Source organism: Macrobrachium nipponense, chromosome 6 (assembly GCF_015104395.2).
Source record: "Macrobrachium nipponense isolate FS-2020 chromosome 6, ASM1510439v2, whole genome shotgun sequence".
NCBI classification, from domain to species: Eukaryota; Metazoa; Arthropoda; class Malacostraca; order Decapoda; family Palaemonidae; genus Macrobrachium; species Macrobrachium nipponense.
Genome location: NC_061108.1, coordinates 97131995 through 97150770, shown reverse-complemented (window position 1 = coordinate 97150770; position 18776 = coordinate 97131995). Strand labels below are relative to the sequence as shown.

The 18776-nt window shown below is 35.5% G+C and overlaps 1 protein-coding gene across 1 annotated transcript in view; it reads left to right on the top strand.

The window, feature by feature from the left end:
• LOC135216131 (peroxidase-like) overlaps nt 1–15355 on the top strand; it is a 20565-nt gene extending 5210 nt beyond the window's left edge. Inside the window, exons 4-14 of the mRNA XM_064251207.1 lie at nt 1450–1721; nt 1975–2166; nt 2785–2970; nt 6594–6718; nt 10848–10950; nt 11085–11282; nt 12068–12207; nt 12341–12505; nt 12685–12884; nt 13425–13594; nt 15096–15355. Coding sequence (XP_064107277.1) covers nt 1450–1721; nt 1975–2166; nt 2785–2970; nt 6594–6718; nt 10848–10950; nt 11085–11282; nt 12068–12207; nt 12341–12505; nt 12685–12884; nt 13425–13594; nt 15096–15277 — 1933 coding nt within the window. The 3' untranslated portion in view covers nt 15278–15355. The remainder of the gene's footprint in view (nt 1–1449; nt 1722–1974; nt 2167–2784; nt 2971–6593; nt 6719–10847; nt 10951–11084; nt 11283–12067; nt 12208–12340; nt 12506–12684; nt 12885–13424; nt 13595–15095) is intronic.
• The last annotated feature ends 3421 nt before the right edge of the window (nt 15356–18776 follow it).

Sequence of the window (18776 nt, the reverse complement as noted above, 5' to 3'; positions counted from 1 at the left end):
GCTCGATATATGTATATGAATCACGGTAATGTGATATGACTTATATATATATATATATATATATATATATATATATATATATATATATATATACACACACACACAGTGGACCCCCGTATTCGCGGATTTCTCTCAGAATGTTTTTCCGGATTATTCGTGGAAAATTCGCCTATTTGCGGTATTTATCTATGAGAAATATCCACAAATTCCTGGTTTTTTTTCATTAATTTCATCATAAAATGCACTTATTGTGATAAAACTACTAAAAAAAACAGTATAAACATTTTTTGTGGGTTTTTCTTGAGTTTTTCTAACAAAATAGGCTTTTTTAGTGTTTTTATAGGGGTTCCAACTATTCGCGGGGGGAGGGGGGTCTGGTACGCATCCTCCGCGAATACAAGGGACCACTGTATGTATATGTATATATATATATATATATATATATAGATATATATATATATATATATATATATATATATATATATATATAAGATAAATAGATAGATAATGAGTATGATATATTTACTGCTATTAGAGAATTCCATCTAATAAAGGTTGCCTGTAAACATACACCAAGAAGAGAGTAGGTTTTACATCATTATAATTTCGGAAAACAGTTTCCCTCAAAGGACCTGCCTGTTATGTTTATGTTTTGGAAACGGTGTTTCCAAAACATAACACTTTAAAATCTACCCTATTTGGTGTTTTATGGGCAACCTTTATTAGGTAAAAATCTGTGACAACAGAAAATATTTTATAGTCGTAATTATATATATATTATATATATTATATATATATATATTATATATATGTATATATATTTTTTATTAAAAATCTCCAACTGTGGTATTATCAAAACTGAATTTATGAAAATAATTATATAAATTTCTCAAAAATGAACACAACCTTGCCAACTTTGATGATCCATCTTACTTGAGCAAAATCTTCGTTTTTAACTGCGTTTATAAAAATTTTCTCTTTAGGCAGGAAAAAACTGACTGAAAACAGTATAAAATTGTTCATGTTTAAACATGTTATAGGTCCCGTGAGTGACTTTCATTTATTGACTTTTCCTCAATGTCATATTAATTTTGAATGAAAAAAAAACTATCTAACACTTATTAAGACCAGCCTCTCTAAACCCTTCTATAAATATTCAAATTGACTTATCAAAGTAACTTACAATACTATTACTTAGGCTCATAGCAAATCGGGAAAAAATTAGCAAAATTGTTTCTAAAAGCAAAATCAGTAAATCATGTCCAGATATAAATTATGAGATAACTTATCTACTGAAGCCAGTTTCTGCCTCAGCTTCCTGACAGATATGAAGAAAATGTACATGTCTGGTTTCTCCAGGTATCATAGTGACTCCATTCCAGTCCTCAGCAAGTTATCGTATCCAAAGAAATTACCTATCAAATTTTGAAAGTCCTCAAAATGTTTCAGAAACAAAATGTCTACGAGAGCGAGCTCTGGCCTTGGCCTCCTGGGGGACTTGGAAAACTGCAAGTCTCAGTTCCATAAGATGTTAGTGGCTCCATTTCAGCTTCTCCCTGGAATCTTTGGTAGCGATCAGAAGGTAGGCTCTGAAGTTAGTGCCTGTGATCCTCATAGCCGCTACAGGACGATGGATGGGTCCTGCAACAACCTGAAGGACCCTCTGAAGGGTGCTGCCTTCAGAAGATTCAACAGGATTCTGTGGCCAGATTATTATAAAGGTTCGTGTAACCAGCAATATATGTTCTTTTGCAGTTACATTTGGCCCCACCTGTTTTGCGTTTTGCCATTTACTCCCTTTTTCTGCACTCTCTTCTCGCATATTTGTTTATCTTCTCATATTCTTTCATGCTCTTTACAAACAAATCCATGCCTCATCCAAGAAAGGGCCCAGAAATGTGTTTCGGTGGCCTGGTTAAATTACTTTGTAAGGCCAATGTTCTACATCAGCTGATGCCACAATTTCCTTAACAGGAGTCTCGCATTTACGAAGAGATACAAATGGCCAGCCGCTGCCCAGTGCCAGGTTGGTTAGCACTACGATAAACTCGTTGAAAGTCAGCCCTGAAACTGGTGATCTATCTTCTCTCCACATGTCGTATGGGCAGTTCCTAGACCATGACATCACAAGAACACCTGTGATGAGGGTTCTACAACCGCCAAATGGTAAGCATTTGCAGTCCTGGATATTAAGAGGTATGCAGAGGACTCAAAATTCTTGCTAAAAAGACCAATGTAAACGTAGCACTTCGAATCACGATTTGTTGCTATAAAGAAACAATACTTACTGTACTTTTAAAGGGGTCATGATAAACAAAAGTAAATGGCAAAAAATATAATGGTTTTCATGCACTATCTGGGTGACATGTATACAAGAAAACTGAGGTAGTTTGTACTTGTGGGACTCAAACCAGTGGCCAAACATATGTATATCTGCCTACTTGATACAACAATCATTTTACAATATAAGCTTTCTGATATGTCTACAGTACAGGCTAGTTATAAAAAAAAAAACATATTATTCTAAAGGTACTATATATTTGCTGGAAATGAACATCCTCCCGTGTAGGTAACCACTAGCTTGAGTGTTATGCCTCTTAAATATGAGCCCTAAGCCTCTGAAGCGAACAAAGATCGTGAATTTGAGTACAAAAAATGGATATGCAATTAAAATCATTATGGACATAGCTAAACCCATTTATAATCATCTCATACCAGTTAAAATATCCAACATGCAGACCACTAAGCAGCATCTTTCTCCTAACATATTTTTTCACTTCAAAGGAACGGCCACAATTTATGGGCGCCCAATCAAGTGTTGTGACGAGAGGTTGCATGGAATGGCTGAAAATCTAGAAGATTTGGGGTGCGCTCCCATAGATATTCCTAAGAAAGATCCCTTCTACTCAAGCTTCAAACAAACGTGTATGGAGTTTGTGAGGTCCGCGCCAGCCTCCCGGTGTACCCTGGGTGAGGAAGCAATTTACGATCTTTTGTGAAATTGCATGAGAAGAGTATCATAACAATAAGAGTTCCTACCTAAATTTTTGCATAGTCCTTCTAACAAAGATACAAACTAATAGTCCCGCGGCCCAGACCATTGAGATACAACAAACGAGATACCGACTGTAACCCCTACTGGTATTTAGGAGTAGACTTGTAAACTGTGAAACTGACCGCCTGCCGGAAATATATGGGTGGCTTACTTAACAAGCACCACTAATTACTTGTTAGATTTTGGGTCTAGATCCAGTTTATGAGATACCAGATGAAACTAATATATAATATATCTGCAGACTCTACTGATTATAGAATGTCCGGTGAAAGACATCCTGGAGGGTGGGATCCCCCTGACAGACGTACTGAAAAGGGGGGGTTAATTTCTAGATCCAATTTAGGAGATACCGAGTAAAATTTACACTACAATAGCACTGCACATCCTAGAATACTGTGGTGGTAATGACAGACATTTTAGTGGGTGGTTTCCCCCGGAAAGACGCCCCACAACGAGTGGGGAGGGGGAGATAGGATCCTCATTCAACACTGGAGATACCAAGTAAAATTGCATTGCACATCCTAGAGTATTGGGGTGGTATTGACAGATACTTTAGTGGGTGGTTACCCCCTGACAGACACCCCACAACAAGCGGGGAGGGGTAGGGGGAGGGGGAGACAGGATTTGCATCCAACATGGAAATTACGAAGTAAATTTGTACTACAATAGTACTGCACATCCTAGAGTACAGCGGTTGTGATGACAGACATTTTAGCGGGTGGTTACCCCGACAGACCACCCCACAACGAGTGGGGAGTGGGAGGGGGAGGGGGAGACATGATCTGCATCCAACATCGGAGACACCAAGTAAAATTTGTACTACAATAGCACTTCATATCCTAGAATGCTGTGATGGTGATGCCAGACATTTTAGTGGGTAGTTTCCCCCTGACAGACATATGCTACGATTGGAGGGGAGAGATGGGACACCTTGAAATGATTCAAAATCTATCATAGGCAGTATTAATATTAGAAATATGGTATTTATCTGAAATTCGTGAGCCTCATAACATGTAAAAGGTAAGAAATTCAAGATATATTATGGTGTATCAGGATAAGATTTGCCGGAGTTATTTTTAAAAATTCCTATTGAAGTATGGAAAATTTCACTTTATTAATTCCATCACACACACACACACACACACACACACACACACACACACACATATATATATATATATATATATATATATATATATATATATATATATATATATATATATATATATATATATATATATATATATATATATATATATATATAAAACTATGTATGAGACCTACTAGGCCTGGTCTACTTTTCTACAGTTTCACACACACAAACGTGTGTATATGTATATGTAATGTATATATATATACATATATATAGTATTATATTTGTGTATATATATATAGATATATATATATATATATATATATATAATATTAGCACTATCCTTTAGTGTGGAGTTATTACTTCACACAAAGTAGTATTTTTTTCTTAATGGGAGGGGTCACAAGTGGCAACAGCTACAAGTATGTGTCCTGAGCCATTTTTGAATAATTAAACCAGTCATATGGTGCCACTCTCAATTCCTCTAAAAAAAGAAATGTAAGATAAGTATTCTCGTTTTAATAGCGTCTTTGGTCATTTTCTTTTCTTGCCTATAGTTAGGACACTGCAGCAATGTCGGGGTTCGTAGCCCAACGGGTTTTCATCAACTGAATTGTTCTTTAGTTGCTGTTGTTTCGTGTGGATGAAATGCAATTTTTATCGGATATGGGAGTTCGATTGATATTAAGACCAAAGCCCCATCATAAAGAGCCAGTTTAACACCTGCACATTCGCAGAGATGATGTATCACAACACAAATAATTTCTGGAAACGGAAATGTGAATGAATTGTTCAGGATAGGCTAACTATAAACATTAAAACATTTTCTTGGAGCTCCTGACTCCCAAATTAAGTTGGCCTATAATAGCATGTGTAATTATCTAATAGTCCACTTATTTTCGGCTGCCTCAATCAAATTGAAATGTACGCTGTCACCAAGTATCGGGTACCATATATATTCAGGGAAGAAAATTTAAACTCGGCCAAAAATTATACTTACGGGCAAATTAAGGCGAAAATTGCCCGCAGTTTGATGTTTAAGGCCAACTGGGTGTTCGTCTCTTAACTTCCCGCCGGCACGCATCACAGCCAGCCTATGCAATGTTTCAATACATTCTATCGATACTGGCTTTGACGACCATTATTCGGCTAATTTTCTCCCTAGTAATATTTTTACTTTCATTGTTCATTATATCCAGTAGACAGGCACTAACATCATATTATATCCTCCCGTCTGTTCAATGTATTTACCATTGCTAATATGATTTATAATGCGTCTTCAACACAGTCATAAAAATCGGACAACCGAAAGTGCAAATCTGTCAGCTGTGTGCAAGGCATAGGACGTCAATCACTGGAGTAGCGATCTCCCTGCCGAAAGGACTTCGGGAGGCCATATTGAAAGGTCTCAGTCCAGCTCTTAGTACTATATTTTATTACTATTATCTTTTAAATCTTTATTATTATTATTTGACCCGATTTCACAAAGAAAAATTACCTTACGAAAACATTCTAGGATATGAAGTGCTATTATAGTACAAATTTTACTAGGTATCTCCAGTGTTGGATGCAGATCCTGTCTCCCCCTCCCCACTCGTTGTGGGGCGTCTGTCAGGGGGTAACCACCCACTAAAATATCTGGCATTACCAACACAGGGTTCTAGGATATGAAGTGCTATTGTAGTACAAACTTTACTTGGTATCTCCGATGTTGGATGCGGATCCTGTCTCCCCCTCCCCACTCATTGTGGGGTGTCTGCCAGGGGGTAACCACCCACTAAAATGTCTGTCAATACCACCACAATACTCTAGGATGTGCAGTGCAATTGTAGTACAAATTTTACTTGGTATCTCCAATGTTGAATGCAGATCCTGTCTCCCCCTCCCCACTCATTGTGGGGCGTCTGTCAGGGGGAAACCACCCACTAAAATGTCTATCATTACTACCACAGTACTCTAGTATGTAAAGTGCTATTGTAGTGTAAATTTTACTGGTATCTCCTAAGTTGGATCTAGATCCTTTTAACTTCTCCACCCACCCCTTCTCAGTGCGTCTGTCAGGGGGAACCCACCCTCCAGGATGTCTGTCACCGGTCATTCTATAATCAGGAGAGTCTGCAGATATATATTAGTACATCTGGTATCTCTTTTACTGGATCTAGACCCAAAATCTAACAAGCAATTAGTGGTGCTTGTTAAGTAAGCCACCCATATATTTCCGACAGACGGTCAGTTCACAGTTTACAAGTCTACTCCTAAATACCAGTAGGGGTTACACCGTTACAGTCGGTAACTCGTTCGGTGTATCATTGGTCCGGGCTGCCGCTCTATAACTGTTGTTGATGATTAAGCTGGCCTTAGGAAAGAATGAGTTTTTACTCACACACACAAACTGAACCATATGCAATCTTCTTAAAAGAGGTAATGGCAATAACTATTTCACAGGCCCGAGAGAACAAATGAACGAGCAATCTGCCTATCTGGATGCATCCCAAATCTACGGAGAGAAGCCAACCACCCCAGGCAATGATCCTCTGAGAACCAATGTTGACGGTCTTCTGCTCAGTCACGTGAGTTTGCTCGATGGGATAAATCCATAGCCCATAAAAAATATTATAGAGTGGACTGGGAATGCTGGGGCATACCCATTTGCCAATTTCAAGAGTTAATTTTATATGGTTCAGAATTTATTTAATAACTAATGTCATTAATTAATTAATGCTGTAGGCACTACAGTCACATCACGAAGTATTGACGTAGTTTCTTAATTCATTGTTCGTTATGGAAATATTGCCATATGCAGGTGCCAGATTATTTACATGTAAAAAATTATTTCCTTTCACAGATGTCATACTTGAAGTAAATTAAATTAGAATCGAGTAGATTTATTCAACGTATCAAAGGTAATTATTTTGCAAAGTAAGGAAAATATATACCAATGAGTCCACGAATTCTAATTTTATTCTCAACTCAAACTTCCTGGCAGCATAAGCATTTTGAAGTTGGCTCTGCTCCCGGTCGAGTCTTAACCCAACGTATCGTACTGTACTGGGGTGTCGTCATTTCGTCTCCTGATTTTCACATTATGATTAACCTAGATCTATTTTCAGCACTATACTCTCTCGGATACGTAATGTGAATGAATATTTAAATCGGAAATATCTATATTAATATGCTTTGTGTGCTTATTCCCATTTTTTTTTTTTTGCCATGTTCTCCTTTTTCTTATCCTTTTCATAATTGCTTAACATAATTTACTCAGATCTAGCTATTCCAAATGCTTCATCCGGAAACGTTGGAAAACTGTGGGAGTCAAAACTGACGAATACATTAAAAAAGGCTTACTTTGCTTTTCTTGGATTGATCTTTCTGTAGCTAGCTATTCACTTCTTCTAGATAGAAATGAATTAAAATTAGTTTCACATGTATGACTAGACCTGCTACCAAAAGCATATTATAGCTGAAAGGATAAGAAAAATGAAACATGACTTTCTCGTTTTGGTCTGTATCAGACACTTATTTTTTACAATAAAAACCTACTGCTGTAATCACGGGTTGTTCTTTGACAGCTGCAACAATCATACAGGGTGTAACACGAGGGTATGGAAATATTTTGGGGAATGAAAGATTAATTCATTTGGAGCAGAAAATATTTTATAAACATGCTTCGGTTGTCGGTGAGGGGAATTCTAGAATAACCGGTATTATTAGTGATGCTTTCAGAGATGGAGTTCGTAGCGAGAAGTTCGATCGAATAGCCTGAGATGTGAGGAGGGGGTGGGGGGGGGGGAGCGGAGGTGCCGTATAGGAGTAATTGAGGGTTTAGGCCGATGTTAATAAAGTATCTCCGTACAAAATGTATTATTTAGGTATTTTGAAGAAAAAATGCATGCATCATTGAATCTGGTTCCATCCCTATCCTTGGTATTCACTGGCCACCGATAAAAAAAAAAGTATGCCTAACTGAACATCTCATCCATCAAGGTCTGCTTAATCATTAGACACCCATCAAAGATTTCAAGTGTATTTTTAAAAATCTCTCCCTAGTCATGATTCCTGGTTCAACAATATCGTGACGAGGCGCTAGAATTCAAAACTCACAAATGGATGTTGCTCAGCAACAAAATTTACACTACTGTATTGTCTTGCTATCTTGTGGTGCTTCGAGGATTTTCACCTCTAGGCCCATGTTCTAAACTTTGCCGTTCTCTAAACATATTAGTTGTGGCAGAGTTTCATAATTTTTCGTTCTTCTGCCTGAATAACGATGGAATGGGAGTAAAGCACGTTCGAAAGCATAGCTTGGCAATGCTTGGCAACATCTTGTAAAACAAGGGTAAACACCATAACTAACTCCATTTGACAATGCACTGTTACCAAAAATTAGGGCGAGGTGTCTTGTAAACAGTTGAAGTGCCCTTTCGATCAAATAATTAGTTTGAAAGATATTTGAGAAAAACGATGACTCGCGGTCCCTGAAATGCATAGTATTGTTCATTAAAAAAACAGTAAGTAATTTATTCACAGGAAAAGCAGAGGAAAACTAAGATACCATAAGGGTCAAGAAAAAACAACTAGTTTGTTCCGATTCTGTACCGATTTGAATGCCTCTTTTTGCGCTTGTTTTCAACTTATATTATTAACTTACTTGCTTTTCTTTTGTGCCATGAATATAGTATTCTAACTTTGTGTCAGCATTCCTTACCTGTCACAATGAGTTTAATTATAGATTTATTTATGTCACTAGCAGGGGTGTAACTTAACGCTGAAGTGCTAATTAGGCTTACCAAATATCTGATCTAGAAATCCAGATCACGCGCTCACACACACAGCACTAAATGTGTTTTTACTTATGCATACCAGCTTCCTTAAAGCTGCTGTTGTTTCTCTTGTATTTTTTTTTCTAGTTAGTGTACATTTTTTAATCACTTTCATACATTTATTATTTTAGTTATCATGACATTTCTATCAGATATGCATAGCCAGCAATCTATTCTTGGGAGCCTTATGAATGTGTTCCCCAGTTTTCCTGAATAGGATTTTGAACTAATTCGTAAGCAGCTTTCGTCTCCCTAACCATATAATTAAGAAAGCAATTCATAAAGCAAATGTAATTTTCTACCAACCCCATCAAGACAAAACCAGAGAGACACCCAACAATAAAATAAGAATCCCACACCTGGACAGGATTAAGACAGTGACACACACTCGGAAAACCTAACCCTTTTGCTTTCACCTACCCAAATACCCTAGCCAAATCCCTGATTAGCATCCAACAAAAGCCAATCCCCAAAAACAGGAGTAAATGAAGTCCCAAGCCTGGACTGTTACCAACCTTATATCAGTTTGACAGGAAAATCACGTCCCCAGAGAGTATTTAACATAAATGGTCAATTATTTATGGACAACAGAGCTTAGCTATTTTTAACTATATAAATAACCATAACCACAGAATAAACTGGAATTTGTCACATAATTTACTGCAACAAATGTCGATATAAAAGCCAAATGGTGGAGTTGGCCTTGATTGAACGAAGGTAATGAACATCAGAAAGGGCACCTGAGATTTGGATATTAAAGATAAAATCTTCCTTCAACCAACGCTTCAGAAGATTAAAGAGAAAAGATCAACTGGGGTGATCTAGTGAAACATCTTACCTGTAGATGGACCTCTTGGTATAAATACTGCCTTTTCTGTACCTGTTCTCATTCATTACCTACCTGAGGAGGGAGACAGCAGTCTCTGAAATATAGCATTTACTTTCTATATTTGGTATTTTCTGGACTTCTTTTATTGGATGGAATTCTGTTGTAACACAATATTTTTACCAGTCATATATTATATATATATATATATATATATATATATATATATATATATATATATATATATATATATATATATATATATATATATATATATATATATTATATATATATATATATATAGTGTGTGTGTTGAAGTAACTTTAGAATAACATGCAAAACGAAAAGTAAATAAAATAAAAATAAAGCTAACAATGTTTTCAAAAAATGGAAATTCCATTTTACTTAAAACAATATTTTTTAAAACTCTGGGAGGTTTTTAAGCCACTTTGGGAGACAGGAGACTAAACAGGACCACAGAAGAATCCCAGCGAATCCAGGATATCGAGAACACCAATGTAACCCTTCGACTTTCCCTCACTCATCCATCCTCCACTCAAGTGTTTGTAACATCAGCATTACCAGTAATGTAGATAATGGCCTCTCCCTCCTAGTTCTATTAATGAAACGATTTGAAACCTTGATGCCGTGTTTGAATTGTTTTCTTTAGCTTGTATATTGTAGTAAACCCTTCGTCAAACATTTCCAGTTTTTCTCCTTGTGAAAATTTTACATAATTACATATACTTGTAAAGGAGCCGAAGTTCAGGTTGCTCGAGTGCCACCAACCTTGACTACGTTATTGTAACTATATATCACTTCTTTCCCTCTGTTACAAATACTACTCACTCAAATTGCCATTGTCCTACTAATACTATTTTCTTGATAACTCCCACAATCGCTGGGTCACTATCCACTTCCAAAATGACAGCTTATAACGCTCTAACTACCGCTATAATTTTCTACTTAACTGACTAAAGATACTACTATAGCTAATACTTATGCCAATAAAACTACTTAAAATATATCTAACATTATTTTTCCTGGGAACAGATAACTGAAGAAGGGGTTGAACTGCTTCCACTTTCAAAGACCTTGAATGATGGGTGTAACGTCCCAAAGCATGCGGCCAAGGGAGAGTTCTGCTTCAAAGCAGGTGAGAGAAAGAGAGAGAGAGAGAGCAAAAGGGAATTAGTTATTTTAATAATACCAATTGTTGAAAGATTTGTAAAAAGCTAAGAGACTGATAGAGATGCAAGAACCCTCTTCCTCAAACAACCTACTCCACAGGTGATGGACGTGTCAATCAGATCCTGTCCTTGACCTCTTTCCATGTATTATGGGCTCGTGAGCACAACAGAGTGGCAAAGATCCTCAAGGACCTTCGTCCAAGAGCTAAAGATGAAGAACTTTACCAGGAATCCAGGAGGATCATTGCAGCAGAGCTCCAACACATCACCTACAATGAGTTCCTCCCAAGTGTGATACGTGAGTGTTGTTACTATTATGATGACTATTAGTAAAGCTAATTCTGCTATTAAGATGCTGATCAACTGTTTCCCTCTGGCATAAGCTATACATTTTTCATATATATTGCATCTATTGAGCTAAATGCTGATATCTATGCCTGGTTGCTGCTCCAATGTGGTAGGTTGCATTCAAGGGGATGAAGGGAATTGGACTAGAAATCTCAGTCCTCGGTTATCTGTGGGGTTTCCATTCTCGGCGGGGTGCTGATCAGTGAAAACCTCCAATACCCAAAACTCAGCAATTTATGGCACTTATGTCACTGAGTTTCAGACAATGATGCCAATAATCGGTTAATGGCACCTCTATCAGGTATGTTATGATGCCATAATTCTTAGTCCTCGGTTATCTGCGGGGTTTCCATTCTCGGCGGGGTGCTGATAAGCGAAAACCTCCATTACCCGAAACTCAGCAATTTATGGCACTTATGGCACTAAGTTTCAGATAATAACGCCAATAATCGGTTAATGGCACATCTGTCAGGTACGTTATAATGCCATAATTCTATTATCGGCACCTTGTGCCACAAACAACGAAAACTCAGCGTGTTATGGCGCCATAAATCATAGCCTTTATGGCGCTAGACAATCGCCATAAAACCGGATTGCCATTAACCGAGTCTGCCGATAACTGGAACTGCCTGTATGTAACATCTTAGGAGTCACCTCATTCAAGGGATAAAGGCACTTAAGCAAGATAAAAAGTAATTTTAACTGTGTGATAACACTATCTCTTCTCTCTCACAGCCTTTTCGATCTTAGCAGCTCAAAGAATGCTTCCCGAGACAGGACGAACCCAAACAAAATCATACAATCCTACAGTAGATGCTACAATCACCAATTCCTTCTCAACTGCTGCCTACCGCTTTGGGCACAGTGAAATAAGAGTTAGTATGAGAGTTTGATGTTATATGGATGGATGCTAGTAGGTACTGACACTAATAAAAAATAGTAAAATGCACTAAAACAAGCAGCACTCAGGCCTTATGTAAATATTGATGGTCTTTTTTCATCCACAAGGATTCCATCCTGCACCTAAAGGAGAATGGAAAAACTGAGGAAGATGACCTTTCCACTTACTTCTTCGACCCTTTCGACCTCTATGATCTACATGGCATGGGGGACTTAGCTAGAGGAGAATCACGCACCCATTCTAAGATGGTGGACCAGTTCTTCACAAAGGAGGTAAGATTTGTCAGTTCAGTTTTCAAAGTCAAACAACAATAAAAACCATAGATCAATCATTTAACAGCCTTTATCAGGGAAAGGATGCCATAGGATGTGTCTTACAAAAGGAAAAATTCATAAAAGTCACAGGACACAACTGAAAAAAAAAATAGAAAACTAGAGACTTCTGATTGCAGGTAGCAGGAAAGCTCTTCCGAGGCTCCTTTGACTTCGGGCTAGACCTGCTGGCTCTGAACATCCAGCGAGGTAGAGACCATGGCCTTCCAGGGTACACAAAATGGCTGGCCAAATGTGGATATCGAAATATCAACAAATTTGAGGACCTTTCTCGCGTCATGCCTAACAACACCATCGCAGCCCTGAGGAGTGTTTACAAGTAAGAATTACAGTTACTGCGACTACCACTTTACTACAACATCCTAGAGAATAAATGTCCTTGTAGGAAGGTGCCTCAGACCCAGATAATATGGTGCAGGCAATGTTTTAGAAAATTATTAGCTGTAATACCTATACTACTACTAATATCACAATAACTGTTTCCCCCTCTACAAATAATTTTATGTTACTCATTTTTAGTCTGTGGTAACTTGTCCTATGACTTTCTTCAGTCTTTGGATTGAGTACCCGTGCTTAACAGAACTTACAGCATACATGTCTTTAAAACCCAGTGTGCCACAGCTGACCTATATCACTGAATTATGAACCAGCTGAGAGCAAATGGGTTTAGGCTAGAAGGAAAGTACCTTCTGGTGGGGCCTCATGTCTGGGTAAGAGATGATTTAGTAATAAGATTAGTGCAATGGGTTGCAGGAAACTAATCCCTAAATGCTAGCTTAGAACTAAAAGTGTCATGTTCTGGAACCACACGCCAAAGGGGAAAAGCCACATGGATGTCATTCATTTCTCTTCTCCCCAGATCTGTACACGACATAGACTTGTACCCAGGAGGGATCTCTGAAATACACTTGGAGGGAGGGATTCTCGGCCCCACTTTCACCTGTATACTGACTGATCAGTTCAAGAGGATGAAATTTGGTGATCGCTTCTGGTATGAAGAGAGAGACCAGGCTGGGTCATTCACGAAGGGTGAGTTGAGATATTAATTATTGAAGCTATTTGTTGGTAATTTAATGATTTGTTAATCAATGCAATGAAGTAAATGAAATTTCGAGTTCATAATTTATGAATAATAAAATTCCACCGGATACAGATTATAAATAAGATTTATTAGTAAAATTAGAGGTTTATATACACGTATATATATATATATATATATATATATATATATATATATATATATATATATATATATATATATATGAAGCTCTGGGTTTATTAAATCTTTTATATACAATAACCAGACCTAGAAACTTAGAGGACGTGGTAGAATTCCATTACAGTGTGCAGAACTGCACATTTCCATGGTGATGTTATCCAGGGTTTAAATCACACACACAGAGACACACACTCACACGCACAAAGAGAGAGAGAGAGAGAGAGAGAGAGAGAATTTTCATGTTCCTTTAAGTGCAACAGTCAACGGGACAGCCAACCTAGTAGCTTTTCACAGCCCAAGTTTGAAAAAAAAACAGACAGAAGTGAACATGGAGATAAAAGCAAGAGAGCAATGACCCTGAAAGCCTAAGGGCACTGCAAAGAACCTCAATACTGCTCACATTGTACTAAATAAGGCAAACTGTAAGCAGCTGACCGGCAATGTCTTTCTTGCAAGGGTCTTGAGAAACTGATGTGAGCAGTGATGGGTCACAACAAGACCGACAGCCACCAGCCTGAATACGGGAGGCATCGAGAAACAACGTCTCTACCTATTGTAGGGCAGACACTAGAACTGCATGAGACCTTCACAGTGCCTTGGGGATACCAGAGCAGCAATGGGTCTCAACAAGACCTAGAGCCACATAATTACCTTAATTCTCTCAAAGTTGTTGGGCCAATACAAATGATAAACCTCTGAGTGCCACTGACGTAACCTTGATTATTTTCCATTTGAGTGACTGCAAAATATCCATGAGTGTTTTTATGTGGGTCATTGCGCAAAATCTTCTTTGCAGTGGCTTTTGTTCAGACGATAGAAACATCGCTGGGTTTCAATGGGCACAAAAACCAGCAGAATGATCTGCACTCTTTTCATCTACTATGCCATGACTGCTTATGGCTTTATGTTTCCTCTGTGATGAGAACTGAACAATGCCTTTCTTACTATGGCCTCTGTAAATTAGTATATGCAGTGATAGGTTATGGTGACAGGTTAATTTTTTTTATTAATTGGAAAAAAGCACAGGAACTGAGCTGTTATTGCAAGTGTCGTTATGCATAGCTGGTCTTACACGGAAGTGAGTGAACTGGTATAAAGACCAATGGGTCTAACCAAGTTTCAAAGGCATCAAAATGACCTCAAATATTTATTGATTCCAGAAGTATTGCAGTAAAACTACAAGCACCCTGATTTTGTCAAAGTTGCAGCACAAGAATTCTCTTCTTGCAGAGACATTAGTAAACTTGGTGAACTTCTACGAGCCCCCTTAAATGCACCAAAAATTACTTCCATTCTCTTCCTCCATTGCAGACCAAATTCAAGAACTGCACAAGGTCTCCCTCGCGAGGGTATTCTGCAACAACATTCCAGACCTGACGAGGATCCAGCGCTTCCCGCTTCTGGAACCAGGACCCAAAAACCCAATTCTGCCCTGCGAGTGTCACAGCAGCCTCATTCCGAACTATGACCTTACTCCTTGGAGGAAGACATGAGATATCGGCTGGGCTGCTCCTATTATTTCTTTTTGTTATAAATACTTTTGTGTGTATTTTTCTTCACGTAATTAACACACACACCACACACACACACACATATATATATATATATATATATATAGATATATATATATATATATATATAGAATATATATATATATAATAGATAGATATATATATATATATATAGATATATATCACATATATAATATATATATATATATATACTATAATATATACATATGATAATATATAATATATATATATATATATATATATCATATCATAGATACTATATATATGATTCTATATATATATATATATCTATATATAAAAATATATATAATATCATATATATATATATATATATATATATAGATATATATATATATAGTATATATATGATATATATAATATCTATGTATACATATGATATATATGTATATACTATACTATATATATATGTAATATACTATATCTATGTATATATATACTATATATATGTATATATGTTATATATATATATATATATATATATATATATATATATACGTATATGTATATATATATATATATATATATAGTATATATATAATATGTAAATATATATGTATATATATATTATATATATCTATCTATTATATAATATATATTATATTATATATGTTATATATATATATGTATAATTAATATATTATTAATATATGTATATAGATATATGTATATATATGTTAGAGTATATGTATATATATATATATTTATATATTGTAAATATATAATATCCTATATATTATATGTATATATATATATATGTGATATATATATGATATATATATGTATATATATTAATTGTATATATATATGTATATATATGTATAATATATGAATATATTATATATATATATATATATATATATATATATAATTTATATATGTATAACTGAATCACGAAAGTTAGGAACGTGATAAATCAATAAATAAAGGTAAATGCCACGAGGGAAAATAAACAACGGAGTATCCGCAAAATCTTTCGAAGTTCAAACGTCCTTTGCTTAGCAGATGAACTTGTTTATTTTCCCTTATGGCATATACCTTTATACATATGTATACATATATATACATATATGTATATATATGTATATATATGGTGATATATGTATGTATATAAATATGTGTATATGTGATATATATATATATATATATATATATATATATATATATATGTGTGTGTGTGTGTGTGTGTGTGTGTATGTATGTGTGTGTGTATGTATATATATACATCGAGCTACAAATGTCCTTTAATATCTAATTCACTCTACCTCGGAATTAATATATTTTCATATATGCTTAACCGAAGGGGAATTTTATTAGGCGATAATTCTATTATCGCCTAATAAAATTCTCCTTCGGTTAAGCATATATGAAGATATATTAATTCCGTTCCAGAGGTAGAGTGAATTAGATATTAAAGGACATTTGTAGCTCGATGTATGTATATGAATCACGGTTAATGTGATATGACTTATATGTATGTATGTGCATATATATATATATATATATATATATATTATATATATATATACATTTATTCTTATAGTGTGAGATTTATATATATATATATATATATATATATATATATATATATATATATATATTATATAGTGTGAGTTTCGTGATGCAATCATGGTTTTGGTAATACAATTATTTCCCCTCATAAACTGCATAATGTTGTGAAATGCATATTTTTGTGTTCAGATTCCCATATTTAAAGAATGTTTAAGTAATGTATAATTCAATGCTGAGAACGAACTTAGAGGCAGAGAGAAAGATAAGGTAGGAGTGTAAGCTTCAAGAGAAGGTTGTTATTCACAAGTTGAAAATGCTTTAGTCAGCTAATATTTTATCGTCTTTAGCGGTCCCGTGACGAACACAAGGGAACTATTCATCCACGTACGCGAATGCACAGGGACCTCCCAAATACTGCATCAGGTCCTTTGGGAATCTTCCATACAACTGTATCATTTCATGTTTGCTTGGTTTCTATTGCTAGGAAACCATTTAGTATCTCTAATAAATTAACTCTTATCTCTTTCAATTTTCCAAAAGAGGACTTATTGACTTGTAATTAGTTAATTGTGAAATTTTTAAAATTCCATGACATTAATGAGATGACGTAATATGTTTTCGTCCTGAACACTTTACTCAACTAAGGGGCCCCATTCACACAGATACACATATTTACGCGTATAGAACTACTGATTCGGCTCTGAGATCTTGTGCGTTAGAGGGACCACTCTCTCTCTTTTTCTCTCTCTCGCTCTAGTGCCCATAATGTAATTCATGTTTTTGTATAAATCGGTCACTGTGTAATTTCTTAGTAACATATGTGTTGTTTGTGGAATCTGAGCATATTGTTATTATTATTTTTGTGAAGGCACCCACGAAAGTGTTGAAGATTGTAACAGGCCTTTCCTTTTGAGTGAGAAGTTGCACCTAGTTTGAAGGTAATTTACAAATATTCTGAAGTGCACTTCGAGGTTTTTATTTAACTGTTTGGATACAATTGAGATTTTTACGCATTTTTCTTTTGTTTTGTTCTCTTGATATGTCCATTTTATATGCTTAATGCTTGTACTGTCAATGCTTTTATTGCTTTTCAAATTATTGTGTTTTGGTATTCTCTCCATTTTGTTTAATTATATTGAATAATTTTTTTATATAAATATTTTGATCTAACTTGTGAAGTAATTTGCATTTAATTAAGTTTCATTTCAAATGTAATTACTGCACTATAACTTGAATTAATTAATTTTCTTGATAAACTTTTATTTAATTTTGTTTAATAATTAATTCAAGAATTAATCGAACTTGTTTTTAGGTAATAACAAATTTTCCTGAGATTGTGAATTTCACTCATGATTTTTGAATTTAGAAATAAATGTTTGTATTTTAAATTTTCATGAGTATCATTTACCACCAGTATTATATTTTTTGTTTTGGTAGTAATATAGAGTGGTAATTGTGCTGTTTTTCTCAAGTGAATTAGAACCAGGGAAATACTTAGATTTAACATAGTTGAAGAAGCACCCTTTATTTAAGATTGCCTCACATCTATTCTAATGAACTTAGTTGGATTGCTTTCTTGATTGTTATGTTCTATAAGGGATCACTGTTACCTTTAGAGTATTCAGTCGTTTGGTATTTGTGATGAAGGTTCAGATATCTGGCTGTAGTGAGGTAACTAGTAACCAGGTACTTGATCAAACTGTGCCCCAAGTATAAATGGTGTCTCAGACCCAGGATTAAAGTCTCTTGTTCTAACAAGTACAAATGGTAAGTGTAGTAACCAGACGCTTGGCACTTTGGGTTAACAAGTATTCATGGTGCCCAGAGACCCGGAATCTTTGACCACTTCCCCCAAAGTATTAATTGTGTCCAGAACTAGATACTCTGCACTTCGTCATAATATATATATTATATATTATATATATATATA